The sequence below is a fragment of the Lactuca serriola genome, chromosome 9 (genome assembly GCF_051521515.1).
Source record: "Lactuca serriola cultivar US96UC23 chromosome 9, Lser_US96UC23_V15, whole genome shotgun sequence".
In the NCBI taxonomy this organism is placed as follows: domain Eukaryota; kingdom Viridiplantae; phylum Streptophyta; class Magnoliopsida; order Asterales; family Asteraceae; genus Lactuca; species Lactuca serriola.
Window position 1 is genome coordinate 145,028,603 of NC_136416.1, and position 20,792 is coordinate 145,049,394.

Below are 20,792 nucleotides of genomic sequence, written 5' to 3' on the forward strand. Positions count from 1 at the left end.
TTTCCTAAGAGAAATTCTCGTGGTCATACTCGTTGAGAGTTTCGAATGTTACTTCCCACCAGACCAAGGCTTCTCTGATGAGCATTGTATAAGCATAATTAGCCTTGTCTTCATTAACCACATGAGAGATACGAAATACTTTTTCTATGTTCTGGATCTAGGTAAGAACAACAATGGGATTAAGGACACCTGAGAACTCCGTAACACCATTACTCTTGAAAGTTTTGAATGAGGGATGTTTCGCCTTTTCTCTTGAAGATTCTCTGGTGGCTTTCACTTTACCCTTATCACTATGCTTTTTGTGTTCTTCGGGAGTCTGCCAAATAAAACCAGTAAGTTTATCCAAGAGTCGCTCCTCACGAGGGGAGTATCTCCTTCATTAGGATGAGGATCTCCACCCACATCTGGTGTATGACTACTCACCTGTTTAGCCATTGCTCTGAAAATCTGGAGTAACATGGTATTTTTGAATATTAGTATTTATCATTACCTAATACTCTACTTAAGCCTTTCCTATGGTTTGTATCCATATACTTACAATGAATCTGTTTATATATTGAACTTCCAATAGTTTAAGTCTAAATACCAATCTGTGGGATTTAGTTCACTTAAACTATTACTCTGATACCATGATTGAGAGATCAATTCTCTAAACTTTACCATATTTCTTCAAACATGCTACATGCATATTCATAAATATAATTTACATTGATGGTATAAATACCAAAAGTCATGGATACAAACCAACTACTAAGGTTTTTACAAAATTTCATAATTAGTTGTATAGAATACATAACTACCCACAAATTTATAATTCATATACATATAATAACACTAAGTACAAAAGTAACAGTATTAACTATTCTAAATCTTCCAACAGAACATGTCTATACCGGATGCTTATCACTTGAAATAATTAAACACTGAGAGGGATAAGCGGGTGACACTTAGTGAGTTCAAAAATAGATACAATATAATGCTATGCCATATATATATATATATATATATATATATATATATATATATATATATATATATGATAGAAGTAGAGAGAAACAAAGGACAACCAAATATGTGTATCAAATGACAGGCTTTCCATATCGACCAATGATTAGATTCAAAGGTTTGCAATCGATGAGACATAATAATTTCAACATGATATACAGCATAAGACTTCAGCCCAAGTGGCACAGAAAATAAACAATTTCTGATTATCATTTTGCTAGAATATACAGGCTTTCATCCCTACCTAGCCCAATGTCAATACCAAAAGTGATACGAGTCATGCTCTACATGGCCAAAGACACAAAGCCAATACGAAAAGTGAGACGAGACATGCTTTACATGGCCAAAGGCATAAAACCAATACCAGAATAATACGAGAAATGTTCTACATGGCCAAAGGCTCAAAGCCAATACCATAATAATACGAGACATGCTCTACATGATCAACGGTATAAAACCGATATCAGCAGAATAACACAGGAAAGCACATTGCACATAATACATAACATACAATTGTCCCTATATTGAACTCACCGTGAAATAATCGAATGATAAAATGGTAATTTTGACAGCACTTCTTTTCTAGAAATGACTTTTTGTTGAAAACTGGGCTTCACGTGGGCAGAGTTTCAACTGAAAAGATTCTTTTATCGGTGTGTTTGGGTGCATCGGGACTTGCTTCGGGTGTTGGGGTGGTTTCCTAGGCTTTGGGGGGGGGGGGGGGGGTAGGATTGTTTGAGAAAGAGTTTACGGTGTAAAAAGGATAGTTTCTGTTAACAAAATCGGGCAGCCTTGCACTTCTATTTATAGTGGCCGAAGCCTAGCATTACATTGGGCGTAATCTTCAGGTACGCGGGACGTACTGCCTTATGGTGCTCTATGCGGAGCGTACTCTCGTACGCTGGGAGTAGGAGTAAATATGGCGTTTGTTCGGTTCTTGGGCCTCGGTCATGTCAATATTAAGAGATGAGTGTCCTTCGTTCGAAGAAAGAAGCGACATGGTTGGTTTTAGGCCTAGTCCGAGTATGCGGGGCATAATTCGAGTACGTTGGGCGTACGGCCTCCTCGAAGTTTGTGTCTAAAATTTCAAAATTGATATCTTTCGTATACGGGATCCGTTTTGACGTTCTTTATATTCACGCGTAGGTAAGATTATACTCTACAACTTTCGTTTGGACTTCATCGGCTAATTTTGACTTCATTTTTAATATTATATTTTTAACAGGTTGAGACATGAAAAGTCTGTTAAAAATTCATAACTTATTCATCCGACGTCCGTTTTCATCTGTCTTTTTACTGTTTAACTAATATTGTCGAGACCTTCGATTCTCGTTTAGGTTGTGTCAGCTAAAAATTGCTCGATCTATAATTCGAATTTCGAGCTATACACTGTTATGCTGAATCATACAAAAATCATAACTTCCTCATACGACGTCATATGTGTACGTTCTTTTTATGAACATTCTTGGTTTAACGAATACTACGACTTTCATTTAGATCACTAAGGCTAAAAAGTAGTTTATTGTAAACTCACTTTTTACGTTATATGGCGTCATGTCGGTTCTGTCGCGAAACTTTGATAAGTCATAACTTCTTCGTTATAACTCGGATTTCGATGAGGTTTTCGCCTAAACATTTCTAACAAGATAATTTACAACTTTCAATAACATTAGTTTTACTTATTTCCAAATTAAATGTTATATTTTCTTTAATTTCAATAGTTGACTTTTTAAACATAGTTTTACTTCAAATTTCATAAAACTATTTTATTAGAACTCAACACTAAATATAATATTCAATAATATTCATTTTTAAGCTAACAAGCTTACAAAACATGATAATTGTACAAGGTTATTAACGTGTCTGTTACACGCGGCTCCAAAAGCCAAAGCACCATATCGGTTAGTGTTAGGGGTGTCAAACCCAACAAATAAAGGGGTACGATATACTCCAAAATAATCCCACTATATTGCACTAAAAGGTAGTACAAGGCAAGCAGGGTCGATCCACAGAGACACGGGATAATTAGTCTATACCTCTTTGCGCAAGGTACTATGGTCACCAACAGTAAAGAGGGGGGTTTAGAATAAAATAATTAAAACAAACACTAAAAAACACAAGTAATCAACTAAAAAGGTGAATTAAATCTAGAAAAGGTAAGGACTCCAACCTCATGTATGACAACTTAGCAATGTGATTCCAAAATAACATGATATTTGTTTAATTCTATCTAAGTTGGTACTTGAAAGTGTTAACAAGCTCTAACACTTCCCATTCACCACATTAATTAACCAAAACAAGCTCTTTGATTAACCCTAACCTTACTAACCTAATCTAAACAAGCTTTTAGAATTAGATTATAAGATTGCATGAAGCTTTATGTGAATGTTCCCAACAACACCCAATACTCCTCATAAGCTCGGGAGTGTAAAAGTGTATGAATAAGATTTACACTAAATTCATTCAATAGAGATCAATTTAATGCTTGTTACTTGTTCAATTTCACAAAACAAGTACGGATTTTGTAAAAGAGATAACTTGAATGACCTAACCCTAATTCAAATGGCCAATAAGAATCACAATTAGAATCAAACATTCGATTGAAGCAAAATCAAATTCATTAGATATAAATTAAGAACAAACATCATGTCATATGATTGAAGTCACTACCAAGGAGTCAAAACATGAAATTGGAGAAGCTAGGGTTCTAGCCACACATGGCTAGAACAAGATCACAAGTCTAAAAGATGAAATTAAGTGTAATTACAACTTACAAAAACAAGAATTAATGTTTCCAAATGATTGACGGAAAAACCCTTGCAAAAACCTTCGAATTCTCCTCTCCAATGGTGCTCTGATATGTTGTGTGTGTGTGTAAAAATGGCTCTTAACTCGTAATATGAAAGATAGGAAAAACTGCCAAAAGTTGGTTTTTGGGTCGAACACGGCCCGTGTTAAAATATGCTAAACTGACACGGGTCGTGTTCAGCAACACGCCCCGTGTTGATTTGCACTAAACTGACACGCCCCGTGTTCAGCATGGTCAACAACTCCCATTTTGGTCAAACACGCCCCGTGCCCACTTTTTAGTGTAAATTCAACACGCCCCGTGTACCTCTCTGACTCCAATTCCAAACTTGATTTTTCCAACTTTTTCGTTCTTCGCCTGATCATCCCGAAATCTTCGCCAATGCTTCCCGACACTTCCCAAAGCGCGCTCCAACCTCCGGTTCACCTGAAAAGGGCATGAAAATGGTGCAAATAAGGTTGTTCACGAAGTTAACCTAGATATGATGAAATGCAATAAAAGTAAAGAATAATTATGCTAAAACATAAATAAAAAGGGCTAAAAGTTGTGCAAAAAGGGTGCACAAAATGCACCTAACAGATAGCTCCACCAAAGATGCAGGAGTTGTCTACATAGTTATAGGAGTTGTCAGACAAGGGATTCATCCAATCGAGTGACTAACCGGTGGGGGTGCACTAACTTTATTTGTGAAGAATAAGGATAGGTCGCATCGGATTTGCATTGACTACCAGGAGCTAAATAAGCTAACGGTGAAGAACTGTTAACCACTCCCAAGGATTGATGACTTGTTTGACCAGCATCAGGGTACATCTTGTTTGTCTAAGATTGATCTACTTCGAGTTATCATCATTATGGTCTTATGAGTTTGTGGTGATGCCCTTCGTGCTCACCAATGCTCCAACTGTGTTCATGGACCTCATGAACCACATGTGCCGACCGATGTTGGATCGGTCTATGAATAAAGTGATCACTGACATCCTGGTCTATTACAAAACCTAGGAGCACTTGCTAGAGGTGTTGGAGACCCTGAGGATGGATAGACTGTATGCGATGTTCTCCAAGTGTGAGTTATGGTTGCATGAGGTGCAGTTTCTAGGCACCTTGTTGACCAGAATGGTATTGTGGTTGATTTGGCCAGGGTAGAGGTTGTGATGAGGTGGGAGGTTCCGAGGTCTCCATCTAATATTCGGAGTTTCCTTGGGTTGGCAAGATATTACCAGAGATTCTTTTAGGATTGCTCCAAGATAGTGGTTCTGCTAACCCGTTTAATGATGAAGACTGTCACTTTTTATTGGGGGCCTGAGCAGCAAGCATCATTTAAGACCCTAAGACAGAGATTGTGTGGGGCACCGATTCTGACCCTGCCGGAGGGCGTTGAGGATTTTTTTAGTTTATTATGAGGCATATATCATGGGGTTGGGCAGCTGAAGCCTTGTGAGGCGAACTATTCGACTCGTGATTTAGAAATAAGGGTTGTGGTTTTCGCCCTCAATATTTGGCAACATTACCTCTATGGGGTCCTCTATATTATTTACATGGATCACAAGATCCTGAGGTACTTGATAGATCAGCCGAATCTGAATATGAGGAAGTTTCAGTGGTTGGATGCGGTGAAGGATTATGATTGTGAGATCCTTTACCATCCGGGGAAGGCCAATGTGGTGGATGATGCTCTTAGCTGCAAGGAGGTCACGACTCCGATCAGGGATATTTTTCTGCAGTGATTACTCCGATTTTGGAGTAGATTCGATAGGCACAGATTGAGGCTAGGAAGGATAAGCACTAGAAGAGTGAGTGCATAGTGGGTCAGGTGGATTCCTTTTGATTATGATAGTCGAGGGTTATTCACTCTTCATTGAAGAGTATGAGTTTCGTATTAGGGTGGTGTGCATCAGATTCTGATAGAGGAGGCACACAAATCGAGATTCTACATTCATCTCGGGGCGACGAAGATGTATAGAGATCGTCGTCCTGATTCTGATAGAGGTGTGCGTCAGATTCTGATAGAGGTGGCCCTGCATGAAGCGGGATCTAGCTTGGTATATGGAGAGGTGCTTGACTTGTAGGCAAGTCAAGGCCGAACATCAACGACCTCACATCAAGATGCAGCCGTTAGATATTCCCGTTTGGAAATGGGAGGAGATTACCATGAACTTCATTATGAAGTTACCTCAGACTTCCCGTGGAGTGGATTCGATTTGATTCATCGTGGATCGATTGACAAAGAGTGAACATCTTATCCCGATTTAGGAGAGTATCTCTGTAGAAAAGTTGGCTGAGGTATACATCAGGGTGGTCGTACCATGGCATGGGGTGCCAGTTTCTGTGGTCTATGACAGGGACGTCCGGTTTACTTCCAGATTTTGGAAGAGGTTCCATGATGATTTGGGTACTCGTCTTCATTTCAGTACAACTTTCCACCTGTAGACTAACAGTTAGAGCCAGCAGACTATTCATACCTTGGAGGATATGCTTCGGGCGTGTGTTTTGGATTTCGACGGGAGTTGGGATACATATCTCCCTTTGGTGGAGTTTTTGTATAACAACAGTTATCACACGAGCATTGATCGACCTACTTTTGAGATGCTCGTGGGAGGAATGTAGGACCCGGATATGCTAGGGCGATGTCGGTCAGTGAGTCATGAGGAGCACTGAGGTGGTATTCAAGCCAACCGAGTTGATTTAGCAGGTTCGGATTAGACTTTAGACAACTTAGAGTCAGCAAAAGAACTATGTCGGCAAGCACCGATCATAATTGGAGTTTCAGGTTGGGGATATGGTTCTCCTGAAGGTGTCACCTTGGAAAGGTGTCATACGATTCAGGAAGCGGGGCAAGCTAGGTCCTATGTATATCAATCCTTTTAGGGTTATATCCCGGGTGGACAGGGTAGTGTATTAGTTGGATCTTCCTAAGGAACTCTGTCAGATTCACAGTACTTTTCATGTATTGCAGCTCCAAAAATGTTTGGCTGATGATTTCGCAGTAGTTCTATCGGAAGATATTCAAGTGGACGACCGTCTAACCTACATTGAGAAACCAGTAGCGATCCTCGACAGGAAGACGAAAACCTTGAGAAACAAGGTTGTTGAGTTGGTTAAAGTGCAGTGGCAACACCGCAAGCGTTTGGAATGGACGTGGGAGCCAGAAGACGAGATGGGGGAGCATTACCCAGGGTTATTTCTAGCAACGGACTTCGAGGATGAAGTCTGATTCAGGTGGGGGGAGAATTTTAGCACCCGAGTCGCCAGGTATGGGTTAATGATTCAATCTATTTTAAGTCAAGTAAAAAGGTGGTGGGGGACTTGTGAGTATGTTGGGCGTAGTCAAGTCAGGGGCCCTAATTTTTAGGGATTGCACCCTATTTAAAGAACTTATGTCCCTCAAGTCCTTTACCATCTTAGCCTCCACTACGCCTTTAGTGTCGATCTCGAAACCTAGCCTTCTTGAGTGCATCTTTGAGCTTACCTTGGGTATTTTGGTGTTCTTTGGTGGTTTTGAAGAAGAATGAGGTTTGGTAAGAAGCAAAGGAGAAGAAGGATCTTGTAGATCTAAATGTTGTGCACCATTTCAAGCCTATTGAAGGTATAAAGTTTGAACCTTGATCATTACAAGCTTAAATCTAGGTTTAGGGTAGAATACGGCATCTTTTGGTCCCATAGCTTGGTTTCTTGAAGTATGAGCAACTCTAGGCCATTTGAGTTGTCCTTCTGGACTCTTGGAAGTGTTTTGAGTCATAAAAATCGGATCTTAGTGGTCAAGACTCAACCATTCAAGTGTTAGTAGTCATCCATGTGAGTTAATGGACTTATATCATGGTTTGAGCCCCATCCATGCATGAAAAGCATAAAGTTTGCAACAATATGGCTTAATAAATTATTTTGAGCTTGGATCTAAGTTTTGGACGTAAAGGTTGAATGGATTAAGACATGGGAATGAGAATAGGCTGACTGGACAATATGATGGGTGTAATCTTGAGTATGTTGTGCATACTGGGTTAGTGTCCCGACTCCGGATGGTAATCAGTGTATGTTGGGCGTACGAGCCATGTATGTCGCACATACACAGTCTGTGGGTGTAGATAATTTTTAGGTTCAATTAGTGTTGGGCTTTTGGATTTGTTTAGGTTGGGCCTTACGCCCACCTATTGTAACAAGACATTTTTAGGCCTAAGGCCATGTTAGGTGGTCTTGGACCATATTGGCCCTTAGAGGTCTTATAGTTGGGTTTGGATGCCTTTTTGGAGTTTATACGAATTTGGGCCTTAAAGGGAGGGAGGCACATTGAGGCAAGGGTAAAGAAGCCCTTTTTGTCTTATGTCAAGAATTAGGGTTTGGACCTTTGAGTTAGAATGTGTCCTGATTTCTAATTAGGGTTTTATGCTTGTGCGTTAGGAAGAGGTTTTCGTGAGTCATCCACCAAGTGTGATTTGATATCTTCATTCTAAGGTGAGTCTTCCTTCGTAGTATCCGTGGGTCGAAGGCACAAATGTCGGCCCACTAGTTTATGATGTAGTGTGATGATTGTCTTTGTGACAATTGTCAGTTATACATGTATTTACTTGATAACTATGTGATTCCTATTATGATATTATGTGATAGTATTAGGGGGTGAAATAGACCCCATATCCTGTTGAACTGGACCGAAGGGGATTACAAGCACCCATTTATTAATGATAGTATCCGGTTGAAATAGACCGAACGGGTAGGCAAGCACCCAGATATGCTTAATAGTATCCGGTTGAAATAGACCGAAAGGGTAGACAAGCACCCAGATATGCTTGACAGCATGTTTGTTTTGTATGTGGTATTTTAAGGGAACTCATTAAACTTTGTGCTTACAGTTTTTAGTTTCTATTTTAGGTAGTTCCAGTTCGAAAGGGAAGGGTTCGGCCTGATCAGACCGCATCACCCTATGATTTATGCATTTAGAGATTTTGGGAATTTTTACTTTGATAAAATGTTACTATGGTTTTAATTATTTTGATATTAGTGATTTATGATTGAATGAAATTAGAAGCAAAAATTTTATCCATATTTCTGGGATGTTGCAAGATAGGGCTTAAGATCGGACCTCGTACGAAGAAGTAATGAATTTTGAAAAAAAAAATTGTGCATGTCAGGTGCGCGTCTCTGCATGCCACACACCTGACACTGGATTCGAGTAGATTGCGAGAGACGTGGCCGAGTGGTTGAGAGGGTTCGCAGTGAGAGTGTTATTTCCCATTTTCTCCTCCCGTTTTGAGTAATTTTCAACCAATTGAAGGGTTGGGATGGTACGGGTGTTTATCAAAAAGTTGAAAGATATTTTAGAGAGATTGAGAGACATTTGGGAAAAATAGAGAGAGAGAGAGAGAGAGAGAGAGAGAGAGCGAGAGAAAGATATTGTGTTTGTAGTATGTGTTATGGTTTTGCCCCCATAGTGCTAAGATTATGGATTCCACTATGTTGTGTTATGAGTGTTATCAATCCCCAAGGGATACCTAGTTGAATTTATCGAGTTGTTACATTACTCATCTTATTAAAGGTTTAGATTTTTGAACATTTGAGACTTTGAAATTTCCGAGTGATACTTTTTACTATAAAAGAAAGTTGTACATTAGGAAACATAGCGTAAACCCTAACGTACTAGTACTAGTTGAGTTGAACGATTTGACTTGTTGACTATGTTTGACCAAAATTGACGCTTGTCATATATACGGGGTTTGACGACCCCATCTGCGATTGCTAGCTACAATCCCGACATGATAACTTTCTTATTATTCACCATTCAACGTTCGATGAAGTGTCATGACGGGGCAAATTATTAGTCAAACAGTGTCAATTATAGGGGCTCATGGTAATACACTAGATCACCTTAGAGATCTGACTACCATTAGGGACGCCTTAGATTGGAAGATAAAATACGTTAGGATTAGTTAAGCATCCTACAAAGATAGTACATTTAGGGCTAATAAAACACCCTAAGAGACAATAAGATAGGATCGTTAGATATCTTTAAAAGATAGTAAACTAGGGTTTATAAAATACTTTAGGAAATGCTTTTTTTAAAAGAAAAAGGATTCTTAAATTAATGCACCCAAATAAAAGCCGAAAACTATAAAAACCTATGCACTCACCAACATTATGTTGACATTTTCAAAAATACATGTATTCTTAGTGAGATGGGTCTGGAGGGTTGTTGTGTTAAGGAGGAGGAGATTTTCAAGGAAGCTTGCTGGAGTTTCATTCTGTTTGTTATTGTTTCAAGTGATATTTAGTGAAATAATATTTTGTGTTATGTTCTATGTATATTTGTATGCGTTGGCCCAATCTCCCCACGTTCGCAACACCCGACGTTTCCACCGCAGGTCGGGGTGTAACAATGTAGATCTGGAAAACTCATCTTCTGATGTGTGTTGTCCTTGAGTATGTATGTTCATAAGTGTGTGTATATTGAAGAAACCGAAAAATATGATTTGAGTGTGCTTTCAAAATAGCACAGGAAATCTTATATGTATGTATGTGTTCATGAAGAATAGTCTTTTTAGGTTGATAGAGACCAAAATCACTAAAAAGATCCAATTTTGGACCATTGGTATACCACCAAAACTTTTTGGACCAAAAACACAAAATTTTGCCAACTATAAGTACCATTTTTGTAATCTTGTCAGAATAAGATGAAGCTCTTTCTTGGTGAAAGGTATGAATCACCACATCAGTTGAAATATTGTAGTTGAAACATTTTTGAGTAATTATGTTATTCGTATCGGTTATAATATTTGATTTGTAAATTGACACTATTAGATTAGTTTCCAAATGTGGTTCAAAAAAGAAGTCGGTATAGTGTCCATTTAGATTTTATGCTTCCTAGATGACTCACTCAAGGAAGGTCTTTTTGGATTAAAACCTTAAATGATGATCACAAACATGTTAGAGATTACGACATTTCACATTTAATGCATCCTTGTTGGCTAGCAAGACACTTTTTGGAGGAGTTGATGATGAAACCTAACTTGAAATGTAAGGAGATGCAATCAAGAATTAAAACCAAGTTTCTTTGTGGATTGTCTTGGTCTAAGGCTTACAGAATACGCTATAGGACAATAATGAGACTTATACATGCTAAACTCACAAACCACTATGAAAGGGTTTGGGATTATTCCAGTGAGTTAATACGTTTAAATGCTAATAACACTGTCCAAGTGGGTGTCACTATCAACCCAGATCAAACCACATACTTCCACAAGATGTATATATGTTTTAAAGGAGTCAAAGAATGTTGGAAAATAAGGTTCATAGGGTAATTGGTCTATATGTATCTTTCTTGAAAGAGTCATGTAAAGGATAATTAGTCACTATAATAGGAAGGAATGCAAACAACCAAATGTATCCCATTGTTTGGGATACATATGTGGTGGTAATTATGGTGTTTAACTAGGGTTATGCATTTTATAGTTTGAAGCCCGTAATATTTTTTTTTAATAAATTTAAACTTAAGATGAAAGCAGTGGTTTTTGATGGTTGGAAACAATGGTGTAGCGTAGTGCAATTGAGGAAGGGAAAGGAAAGATGGTGGGTAGGGTGGGTGGGTATGATGGGGACATTTCTAAATTTTGTATTAAAATAAATTGTAATTAAATATAAAAAGTGATAAAATATAATTATAAGGATATAAAAGTTATTTTATATAGGTCATAGACCAACCACGTAAGAAATTGAAATACATAGATTATCTTAATGAATAAATGGTTAGGAACAAAAATTATGAACAACTAATCTTATCTTATCTTATATACTTATAAAGCATGCATTTTTCCTTGATTGTCATGCATTTGAAACCCCCCACAATAATTTGCTAAAACCTTATGCATTTGAAACCCCCAAACCTTTTCACCTTCTTAATAATTAATCACACATAATCAATGGTAATTCATATGAGATAATAATTTGCTAAAACCTCATGTATTTGTATGGTACTAAAACATGTTTGAGTTTTTGGGTTTTAGACTTTAGTAAATTGGTAATCCGTTTGATACCTTGGATTTGAAGCTATCTTATTTGAATTACCCAAAACAAGAGATAAATTAATAATATATGCTCATGCATGTTTTGTACAAGCCCCAATCAAAATACAATATATCATGATCATACAATTAAGTGTCTTTTATTCCATTTTTGGCTTTATAACAAAAGTTTGTTTACGTGGCGAAAGAAAGAAAACTTGAGAATATTTAGGTTGGATGTTTATATAAGATTTGTTTTAAATATATAATATAGATATAAATACACAAATGTGTCTCAAATACAGCTCATCACAAATTTAATATTAAACTACAATATAACTCAAAGTGGTTTTGCAAATATAATGTTTATAATATAATATAATATATTATAAGAATACCATATAGTAGACGAATCCCATATGTTGTGCAGAAATTTAGTTGCACAGATAATATATTATAATTATATTCCATTTAAAATATGTTAGGGTCATTTGGTTATTACATTGTTGTATTAGACATTATAGTCTCATATATTTTGAATGACTCTTACAAAAATGATGTCTGTAATTTGAATATAACGTAATATCTTATGATGTTTATTGAATGATATTATCTTCGATTGAGCACTTTTTAATTGGAATCAACTTTATTATAGTTAAAAACTTTGGCTCCGTTTTTTCTTTTCATTAGTTCTAGAATATGATTTTTTATATTAACTTAAAATATGTCACTATCTTAAAATAGATCGAGAATGAGATTTTTTATATTTACTTAAAATACGGTACCATTTTCTATTCAATAGTAAAACTAACAAAAGTCGTTAAATATGTATTTTTATGAGGTTCAACATAAATAGACGACCACATATGAGAATCCATATGTAATCAATCATCAACTAATTACATTAGATACTAATGTGTACATAAAAATTACATTTAAAATTTTAAACTAATAGTAAAAAAATTTCATTAATTATTATGATAAAAAATCTGTAAATCAAAAAATATACATGCTATTTAATCGCATACAAGTTTTATGTATGGCTTATTCACAATACATTAAACCATATTAAACTACATAATTATTCCACTGCGCATCGTGCGGGCATTCGCCTAGTAATTTATATAATTTTGGCTAGTTTTTATTGTTGTTACTATTTTATATTGAATTTTCAAAGATTTATCACTTTCATTTTCTTGCATCACTGACCCATAACATAATAATTTGTAAATTCTCACAATCAATCACGATCAACCTAAAAGTCAAATAAATTTGTACTAAAAAGAAATATGAATAAAGCACAAATGTACAAGAATGTCAAATGAATCCCCAAAAAATAAGGAAACCCATCTTCAAGTTCATATAACCACGAAAAATGAACTAAAAAATTATAATTTACATATCCTTTGGTTTAGAAAATATGTTGGTGCTCAATTCCTACAAAATTCTAAGCATGCCAATTTTACATAGACTTAGTGGGTAAACGAGCAACAAGATGCATTGTAATCCATTTTTGGATGTCAAAACTAATTCTTTTAAAACCATCCAATAGATAGCGGGTTCATAACATTATTATACATGACTCATTGGCCTCTGTTGAGTAGCTCCACAACATCTAATACAAAGAAATTGAAAGTATCAAATGTAAAAGGTATGAACATATGTTGATTTTCCATACACCGTTTCTCATTTTTTGCCATTTTTCTTGAGGTAGATTTTAAAGTAGCATGCCCCACAATGAAAACCTTACTGCCTAAGCCCACAATAAAGGAAACCTCGGTTATATCCATATGTGCATTCTTCCCTCCATCCCATCCAAAAACTAAAAACATTAGTCGGTCTAAATGTTTGTCTAAGTGTTGATCTTCCTTCCAGCTGGTCAGTCAGAAAGTTCACATGTGCTTCTTTTCAGGCAGAAACTCCAGCATGCCTAAATATGTCGAAAAGATTAAAATCTCCAAACATATCATACAATTATTACCCAAATCATACCAACATTCTCACATGCAAATCCACATAATTTATGAAAAGGTTAAATACAAGAAATAGCAATGTATTTTCATTGCTTTGTTTATTATATATAGCATTAAAGAGTTCCCTCAATTAATCGGGAAATCTGGCTGCTTTTCAGGCATGGCATCTTGGATAGCTGCTACATGCTTGTATGCTTCATTCAATCTGGAGAGAAGAGGGAATTCACTCTTCACAAACAAGTAACGATTGTAAGCATCACAAACATAATTTAAAATGCTGGCTTTCAATTATGTGATTATGTAAAAATATTCGAATTTATTAATTCAAAACTGGAAAAAAAATTCAACCAAATTAATGATGTATGTGAACTAAGCCTACCATGTCAAAGTTGAATCGTTGTGATAAACCAATGATTTGTGGAGCCAGAAAAACATCAGCCTGCATAAGTTGCGACAATTTTAAATAATATTTTAATCAGAATGTATAGATTACACAAATAAAGCTACAAATAGAGATATGAGACCTGGCTGTTATATAAGAAAACAAAAGAAAAACAAAAAATAAAAACATTTTTTTGATAAAATGAGAGATGTAGATAGAAAGGAAATTCAGGAGGAAACATGCATCCAACTTTGTGTTTAGATTTTCTGCATAATATCTAGAAAAACTAAATATTAACAAATAATGACGATAAATACCATATATTTCGTTGTTAATACTACAAAAGTCACTAAGTTTACACGAAAATTCGATTTTGAACTTGCATTTTTGTCTCAAATTGTACACTATGTTTCCAGTTTGTTACAATTCTAAAAACTTGATCGGTCAACCCGGTTGCCTAATGATGTGGCATGGCATGCTAATGTGTCAAAATTGAAAAAAAAAAATTACACAATAGACACCAAGTTATTTGCAAGAACCAAAATTCATGAATATATACAACGAACGGTCCCTTGGTAATTAAAGTGACCCCCGGACATTTGTGTTCCGGGTATCACATTAGATTATCTGACTGTGCATTCCACACCTCCAAACTCATTTTAAAGTTGCATATTTAATGAAAAATACGGTAATAATATAACTAATACATATTTATATATAACATTATGGTTTGAATGTAAAAAACCTTGTATTTATACAAAAAAATATGGTTTTTAAATGAAAAAAATATATTTATACAGTTTCAAACATAAAAACACACACACACACACACACACACATATATATATATATATATATATATATATATATATAGTTTCAAATGAAAAATGGGAACAAAATTGAAAAAAAATAATACTCGATTTGAAACAAAAAAAGAATGTCAAAATTGAAAAAAAAAAAAAAAAAAAAAACTTAGTGTTTTTTGTTTAATTTTTTTTTTTCGATTCTAACATGTCAGCATGTCAAGCCAGCATGCCACATTATCATGCCACGTAGTAGGCAGCCGGGTTGACCGGTCAAGTGATCAAAATCATAACAAATTGGAAACTCAGTGACTTTTTTGGTATTTATCCTTTTATTTTTTGCATAATAGGCTTATAATCTCGATATATGAGCATATGCAAAAATAGAAAGAAACACTACAAGGGACATTTCATCTCCAGTCGCATACTTTCCAGCATAATCTTTTAGTAATTTCTCCAAAGCTGCACGAGTTTAAAGAAAATTAAAACCATTGATAGTATAAATAATGTCATTTTTACAACCAATCCTATATTTGAAATGAAAATTCATAATATAAGTAGTAAGATCAAATTGTAAGAAAGAAAAGTCAAGTAAAAAATTTACCTGTAAAGCCTTTTCCAGCTTGCTTTTGGACCCATTGAATTTTTGCTTCTGGGCCAACATTTTCTCCTATATAGTTCTGTTTGGATAACAAAACAAACACAAGAATAAATGAATCGATTTTTTGTGACATGTTTATGAACCAACAAAAACATATAGTTTTTTACTCACCAAGACAGGTAACATCACAAGAGGTTGTATGCTCGAAGAAACAATATTTGCAACCTATATAAATGAAATAAGATCTTTGATTAAAACTCTGGCCCACTCTTTAATAATAATAAAATTAATAACATTATAAGAAACCAAGCGATATTAATTATTACCTGATAATTTATTGCCTTTTTTGCAAGGTCGTGAGGTAGCAACGGGTGACTAGGATACTTCTCTTCGAGGTACTGTATCATAGGAAGAATAAACATGAAGTAAATAAAAAAAGAAAAAGAAAAAGAGAAAAGGTCTTCCTAAAACAATATGAAAAATCTTGAAAATAAGTAAAAACGGGTTTCATAAATAAGATTCTGAAGTTACTAACCAATATAATTGCAAGAGAATCAGCAAGCACTATATCACCATCCATTAGAGCAGGTACGTATCCAATAGGATTAATCTTTAAAAACTCTACACTTAGAAATAGCAAAATACTTTCACTAATTTGTTTATCATAGTATCCTATTTTCATTTCTTTCTACTACTAAAATATAGTTTAAAAAATCAACCAAACTATAACAATGACATTGAAATACGAAATTAAGGGAAGTATGTCTCTATTTCTTGACACTTAAAAATATTAAATGCAAGAAATACACACATACTATCATTTATTTTTATTACAGCAGACAGGGTATAGCTTAAAAATCTACATAGTTATAGCAATGTCATTGAATACAAATCAATTTTTACTGCTATAACTGAGTAGATTTTTCAGAGTATAATGTCATGATAAGAAAAAGATTGTAAGTACAATGCTATAATTTGTAGGTTTCGCAAAATAAATGAAAGCACATTGCAAAAATACAAATAAATGAAAGTAAGATGGTATAGTACACAAATAAAAGAAAGTATGCTGCTATTTAATCACAATTAAAAAAAAGGTAAAATGCAAGAAATGGCAATATACTTCCATTGATAACTTTAGCATCCTACTTTCATTTGTTTCTATTACAACAGTACAATTTAGAATGTCTACTAATTATAACAATGTCACTGATATTACAAAGCACTTTCACTAAATAAATAGGTAGATTTTTTGAGGTATAATGTCTTGATAAGAAAAATATGAAAGTTAATGCTAAGTTGCTAACAACTAGTTTTGCCAAACATACCCTTAAACTTCTCCTAAAAATCCTTCTAATCGACATTTAACAAAAATTTCATCAATGTTAACTTTTTTAAGAGCATATTGCATACACTATACATGTTTTTTTTACAGTAAATTACTGAAATCGTCCCTATGGTTTAGTTAAAATTGCACGTTTGGTCCCTAACTTTTCTTTTGTACTCGGATCGTCCCTATGGTTTGATTTTGTTGCATTTTTCGTCCCTTACATACATAAAATTAGGGACCAAACGTGCAATTTTGACCAAACCACATGGACGAAAAATGCAACAAAATCAAACCACATGGACGATCCAAGTGCAAAATGAAAGTTAGGGACCAAATGTGCAATTTTAACCAAACCATAGGGACGATTTCAGTAATTTACTCTTTTTTTATATCCAAAATTTGTAAACTAGGTCAATGTTTGATGATCCATATAGACACTTGGACATGCCTACATGGCATGAATATTATTGATCTTTACTCTATCTTTTTATTTTATCATATGAAAAAATAAAAATGTTCTGTTTGATTTACTATAAAAACTTTAGTATTTAATTTGACAGGTCAGAGTTAATAAGACCTTCTAAACTTCAGTTTCATTATACCCCATCTATTGATATAATAGTTTCCACTTTCCACTTGTGCCCTTTTGCTTTTTTTTAGTTTTGTTTTATACTCTTATTATTTTCAATGTATTTTTTTTTTTTTGTGATATAATATAAAAATTATAGGTTGTATAAATAAATAAGTTAAAAATGGAAATTAAATATTTTGAAAACTTTATGGATAGCGGATATAGGATATAGATATATATAAACTTCATTGAAAGCTTTAATTATAATAAGTGTAGTTTACTTTGTCTTAGATAACTTTAGCATTTGATCAATTCTCACATTTTTTTATGAAACTATGTGTAACATGCTGATTTGGATTAGGAGTCTTGAACTGAAAGAAATAAGTTTGTTACCAGGGCTGTGCTGCTCGTTTTTGAACAGATTAATGGCCATGTATTCATAATCAAGTCCTGTTGGCAACCCACAATCACAAATAATCAAATCAATTATCTGAAATTCAAATGCTAATTAGTAAGACAATATATCCAAATTCAAAGACACATAATCAGTGAAATAACGAGCAAAACCTTTTAAGTTGAGGGCAATGCGAACACGGAAAGAGCAACTGCTCATGAAAAACGAATAGAGTAGCAGCTTCTTTGGGGACTCTTCACCATTACTCGTCTACAAATCGATCAAAATGTGATTATGGTTGTTAGATGGAAAGAATGAAAGGGGAAGAGGGAGGGACGAACACCCACCATTTCGAACAGAAGCTTAAATGCCGATGGCCAATTCTATCACTAGCAAGCAGGAAGATTCAGGAACCCTAGAGGACGATGATCGAAGAACGCAGATTTTGGACAAAGGAGAATTGCAGCGGAGGTTCGACGTTTCGTCAACGTGTTTTGTAAAAGGTAGCAAAGTCAACATCGTGTTTCTATATAGTTGATTGTTTGACTGGATTTTTTTTTTCTAGAAAATTAAAAATAACCAAAAAAAAACTCAAAATTACAAATGTAGCCCTGAAAATTGCAGATGGATTAAGCCAATCTGCGATTTTAGCATTCCATCTACAAACATACAAATCGATAAAACACAGTCGTATTTTAGCAACTTGCACGTTTGCAGATGTTTTTTTAGTTTTTTTTTTCGTATAAATACCCTCATCTCCGACTAAAATCATAGATGAACTAAATTTATCTACGATTTCCTCTCATCTCACTGGTATTTTGCGTTTTTCTAATTTTATTTTTTTTATTTTTATTAAAAAATTTGATAGGGTTTGTCTATGAAACAACCTTATTATATATAAAGTTTTACAAAAAATTATCACTTTAGAAATCCTATCAATTTCGTAGTAAAAAAAAACGCAAAATCACAGGTGGGATGAGATGAAATCGCAGATGAACTTAGTTCATTTGCGATTTTAGTTACAGATGAGGGTTCTTATACGGAAAAAATATAAAAATAACTAAAAAAACCATTTGCGAACATAAAAGTCGCTAAAGCACGGTTGCGCTTTAGAGAGTTGCACGTTTGCAGATTGAATGCTATAATCGCAGAAGAACTTAATTTATTTGCAATTTTCATGGATATATTTGTAGTTTGGTTTTTCTTTTTACTATTTTCTACAAAGTAATTAAGTGATTAGACTATATTTGTAATTTTCTCTTTTTGTTATAGAGAATTGGATGACATATTCATCATTAGTCATGTAGTAGTTTCTTATAGTGTCATAGTATGACCCATGGATGACGTATGGGTCATTGGTCATGTGGTAGTTGCTTATTTGTCATGGTATGAACCAAGGATGACATATGGGTCATTAGTCATGTGGTAGTTTCTTATAGTGTCATGATATGACCCATGGATAATGTGTGGATCGTTGGTCATGTGGTAGTTGCTTATAGTGTCATGGTATGACCTATAGACGACATATGGGTCATTGGTCATGTGGTAGTTGCTTATAGTGTCATAGTATGACCCATGGATAACATATGGGTCATTGGTCATGTGGTAGTTGCTTATAGTGTCATGGTATGACCTATGGATGACATATGGGTCATCGGTCATGTGGTAGTTGCTTATAGCGTCATGGTATGACCCATGGACGATGTATGGATCATTGGTCATGTTGTAGTTGCTTATAGTGTCATGATATGACTCATTAATGACATATGGGTCATTGGTCATGTGGTAGATGCTTATAGTGTCATGGTATGACCCATGGATAACATAGGGGTCATTGGTCATGTGGTAGTTGCTTATAGTGTCATGGTATGACCCATTGATGATATACGGGTCATTGTCCATGTGGTAGGTTCTTATAGTGTCATGGTATGACCCATAGATGGCACATGGATCATTGGTCATTTGGTAGTTCCTTATAGTGTTATGGTATGACCCATGGATAACATATGGGTCACTAATCATGTTATAGTTGCTTATAGTGTCATGGTATCCCATAGATGACATATGGGTCATTAGTCATGTGGTAGTTGCTTATAGTCTCATAGTATGACCCATGGACGACATATCGTCATTTTTCATGTGGTAGTTGCTTATAGTGTCATTGTATGACCCATGGATGGCATATGGGTCATTGGTCATGTGGTAGTTACTTATAGTGTCATGGTTTGACATATGGGTCGTTGGTCATGTAGTAGTTGAAGGGTTTTGAGCATTCTAACACTCCTAAGGTATAAATGCAACCTTAGAAACCTTGGATCTATGTTTTACTAAGATACATGCAAATTTGATTATCCAAGGTTCTTAACCTAACTAGCATGGCATAGGGAACTTGAAACATAAAAGCTAGTAGAAGAACATACCTTTTTGTTGCTTGGATTCCTTGAGAACCTTGTAAGCCTAGCACCTCAACTATGATGCCTCAAATATCTCACATAACACCATAACACTTGGAATAACCTTGAGATAAGTATACTTATCACTCAAAATTGGTTAGCCCTCTTGTTCTTCACTTAGTAGTCGGTTTCGCTTGCCATGGAGCTTCTTATATAGTGTCCTACATGTAGGGTTACTCCATGTAAACCCTAATGTGAATGGCGTTTCATATTCCATGATCCACAAGTTTATAACCTCCATAGAGTATCTATGGAGCACCTTATGGGTTTTAGCCCAATTCATATAAACCATGGATCATTAGCCCACTATGCAAGAATAGATGATTTGCCCAATCAACCCCATATATTTAATTAGTCTCCTTTTGATCACTTAATTAATTCCAAATTAATTTGTGATCAATACTAATTAAATCATATTATTAATATATTAGAACTTATAATACATTAATAAACCTTAAGTGTCTTTTCTCTCATTTAGTCTATCCAAGTGTT

General features: G+C 35.0%; 1 protein-coding gene across 2 annotated transcripts; it reads right to left on the bottom strand.

Moving 5' to 3' along the window:
• Positions 1-13,526: 13,526 nt before the first annotated feature.
• Positions 13,527-18,333, bottom strand: LOC145073287 (glutathione S-transferase zeta class-like). 2 transcript variants are annotated; one of them, XM_079019838.1, is made up of 10 exons: positions 18,195-18,333; positions 18,021-18,117; positions 17,847-17,903; positions 16,091-16,176; positions 15,882-15,953; positions 15,727-15,780; positions 15,559-15,634; positions 15,355-15,416; positions 14,149-14,208; positions 13,527-13,726 (listed from the first exon to the last, which is right to left on the bottom strand). In XM_079019838.1, the coding sequence occupies exons 1-10, from the start codon at positions 18,195-18,197 to the stop codon at positions 13,676-13,678; spliced, it is 618 nt and encodes a 205-aa protein (XP_078875964.1). In that variant the 5' UTR covers positions 18,198-18,333; the 3' UTR covers positions 13,527-13,675. The 2 variants fall into 2 exon arrangements, with proteins under 2 accessions (XP_078875964.1, XP_078875963.1); XM_079019837.1 differs by lacking the exon at positions 13,527-13,726 and adding an exon at positions 13,745-13,997.
• Between the last annotated feature and the right edge of the window lie 2,459 nt (positions 18,334-20,792).

Coding starts and splice junctions, on each gene's coding strand:
- LOC145073287 (XM_079019837.1), bottom strand. Junction 15,781..15,881: donor AAAAGGCAATAAATTATCAG/GTAATAATTAAT, acceptor TCATTTATATAG/GTTGCAAATATTGTTTCTTC. Junction 15,417..15,558: donor AGCTGGAAAAGGCTTTACAG/GTAAATTTTTTA, acceptor AAACTCGTGCAG/CTTTGGAGAAATTACTAAAA.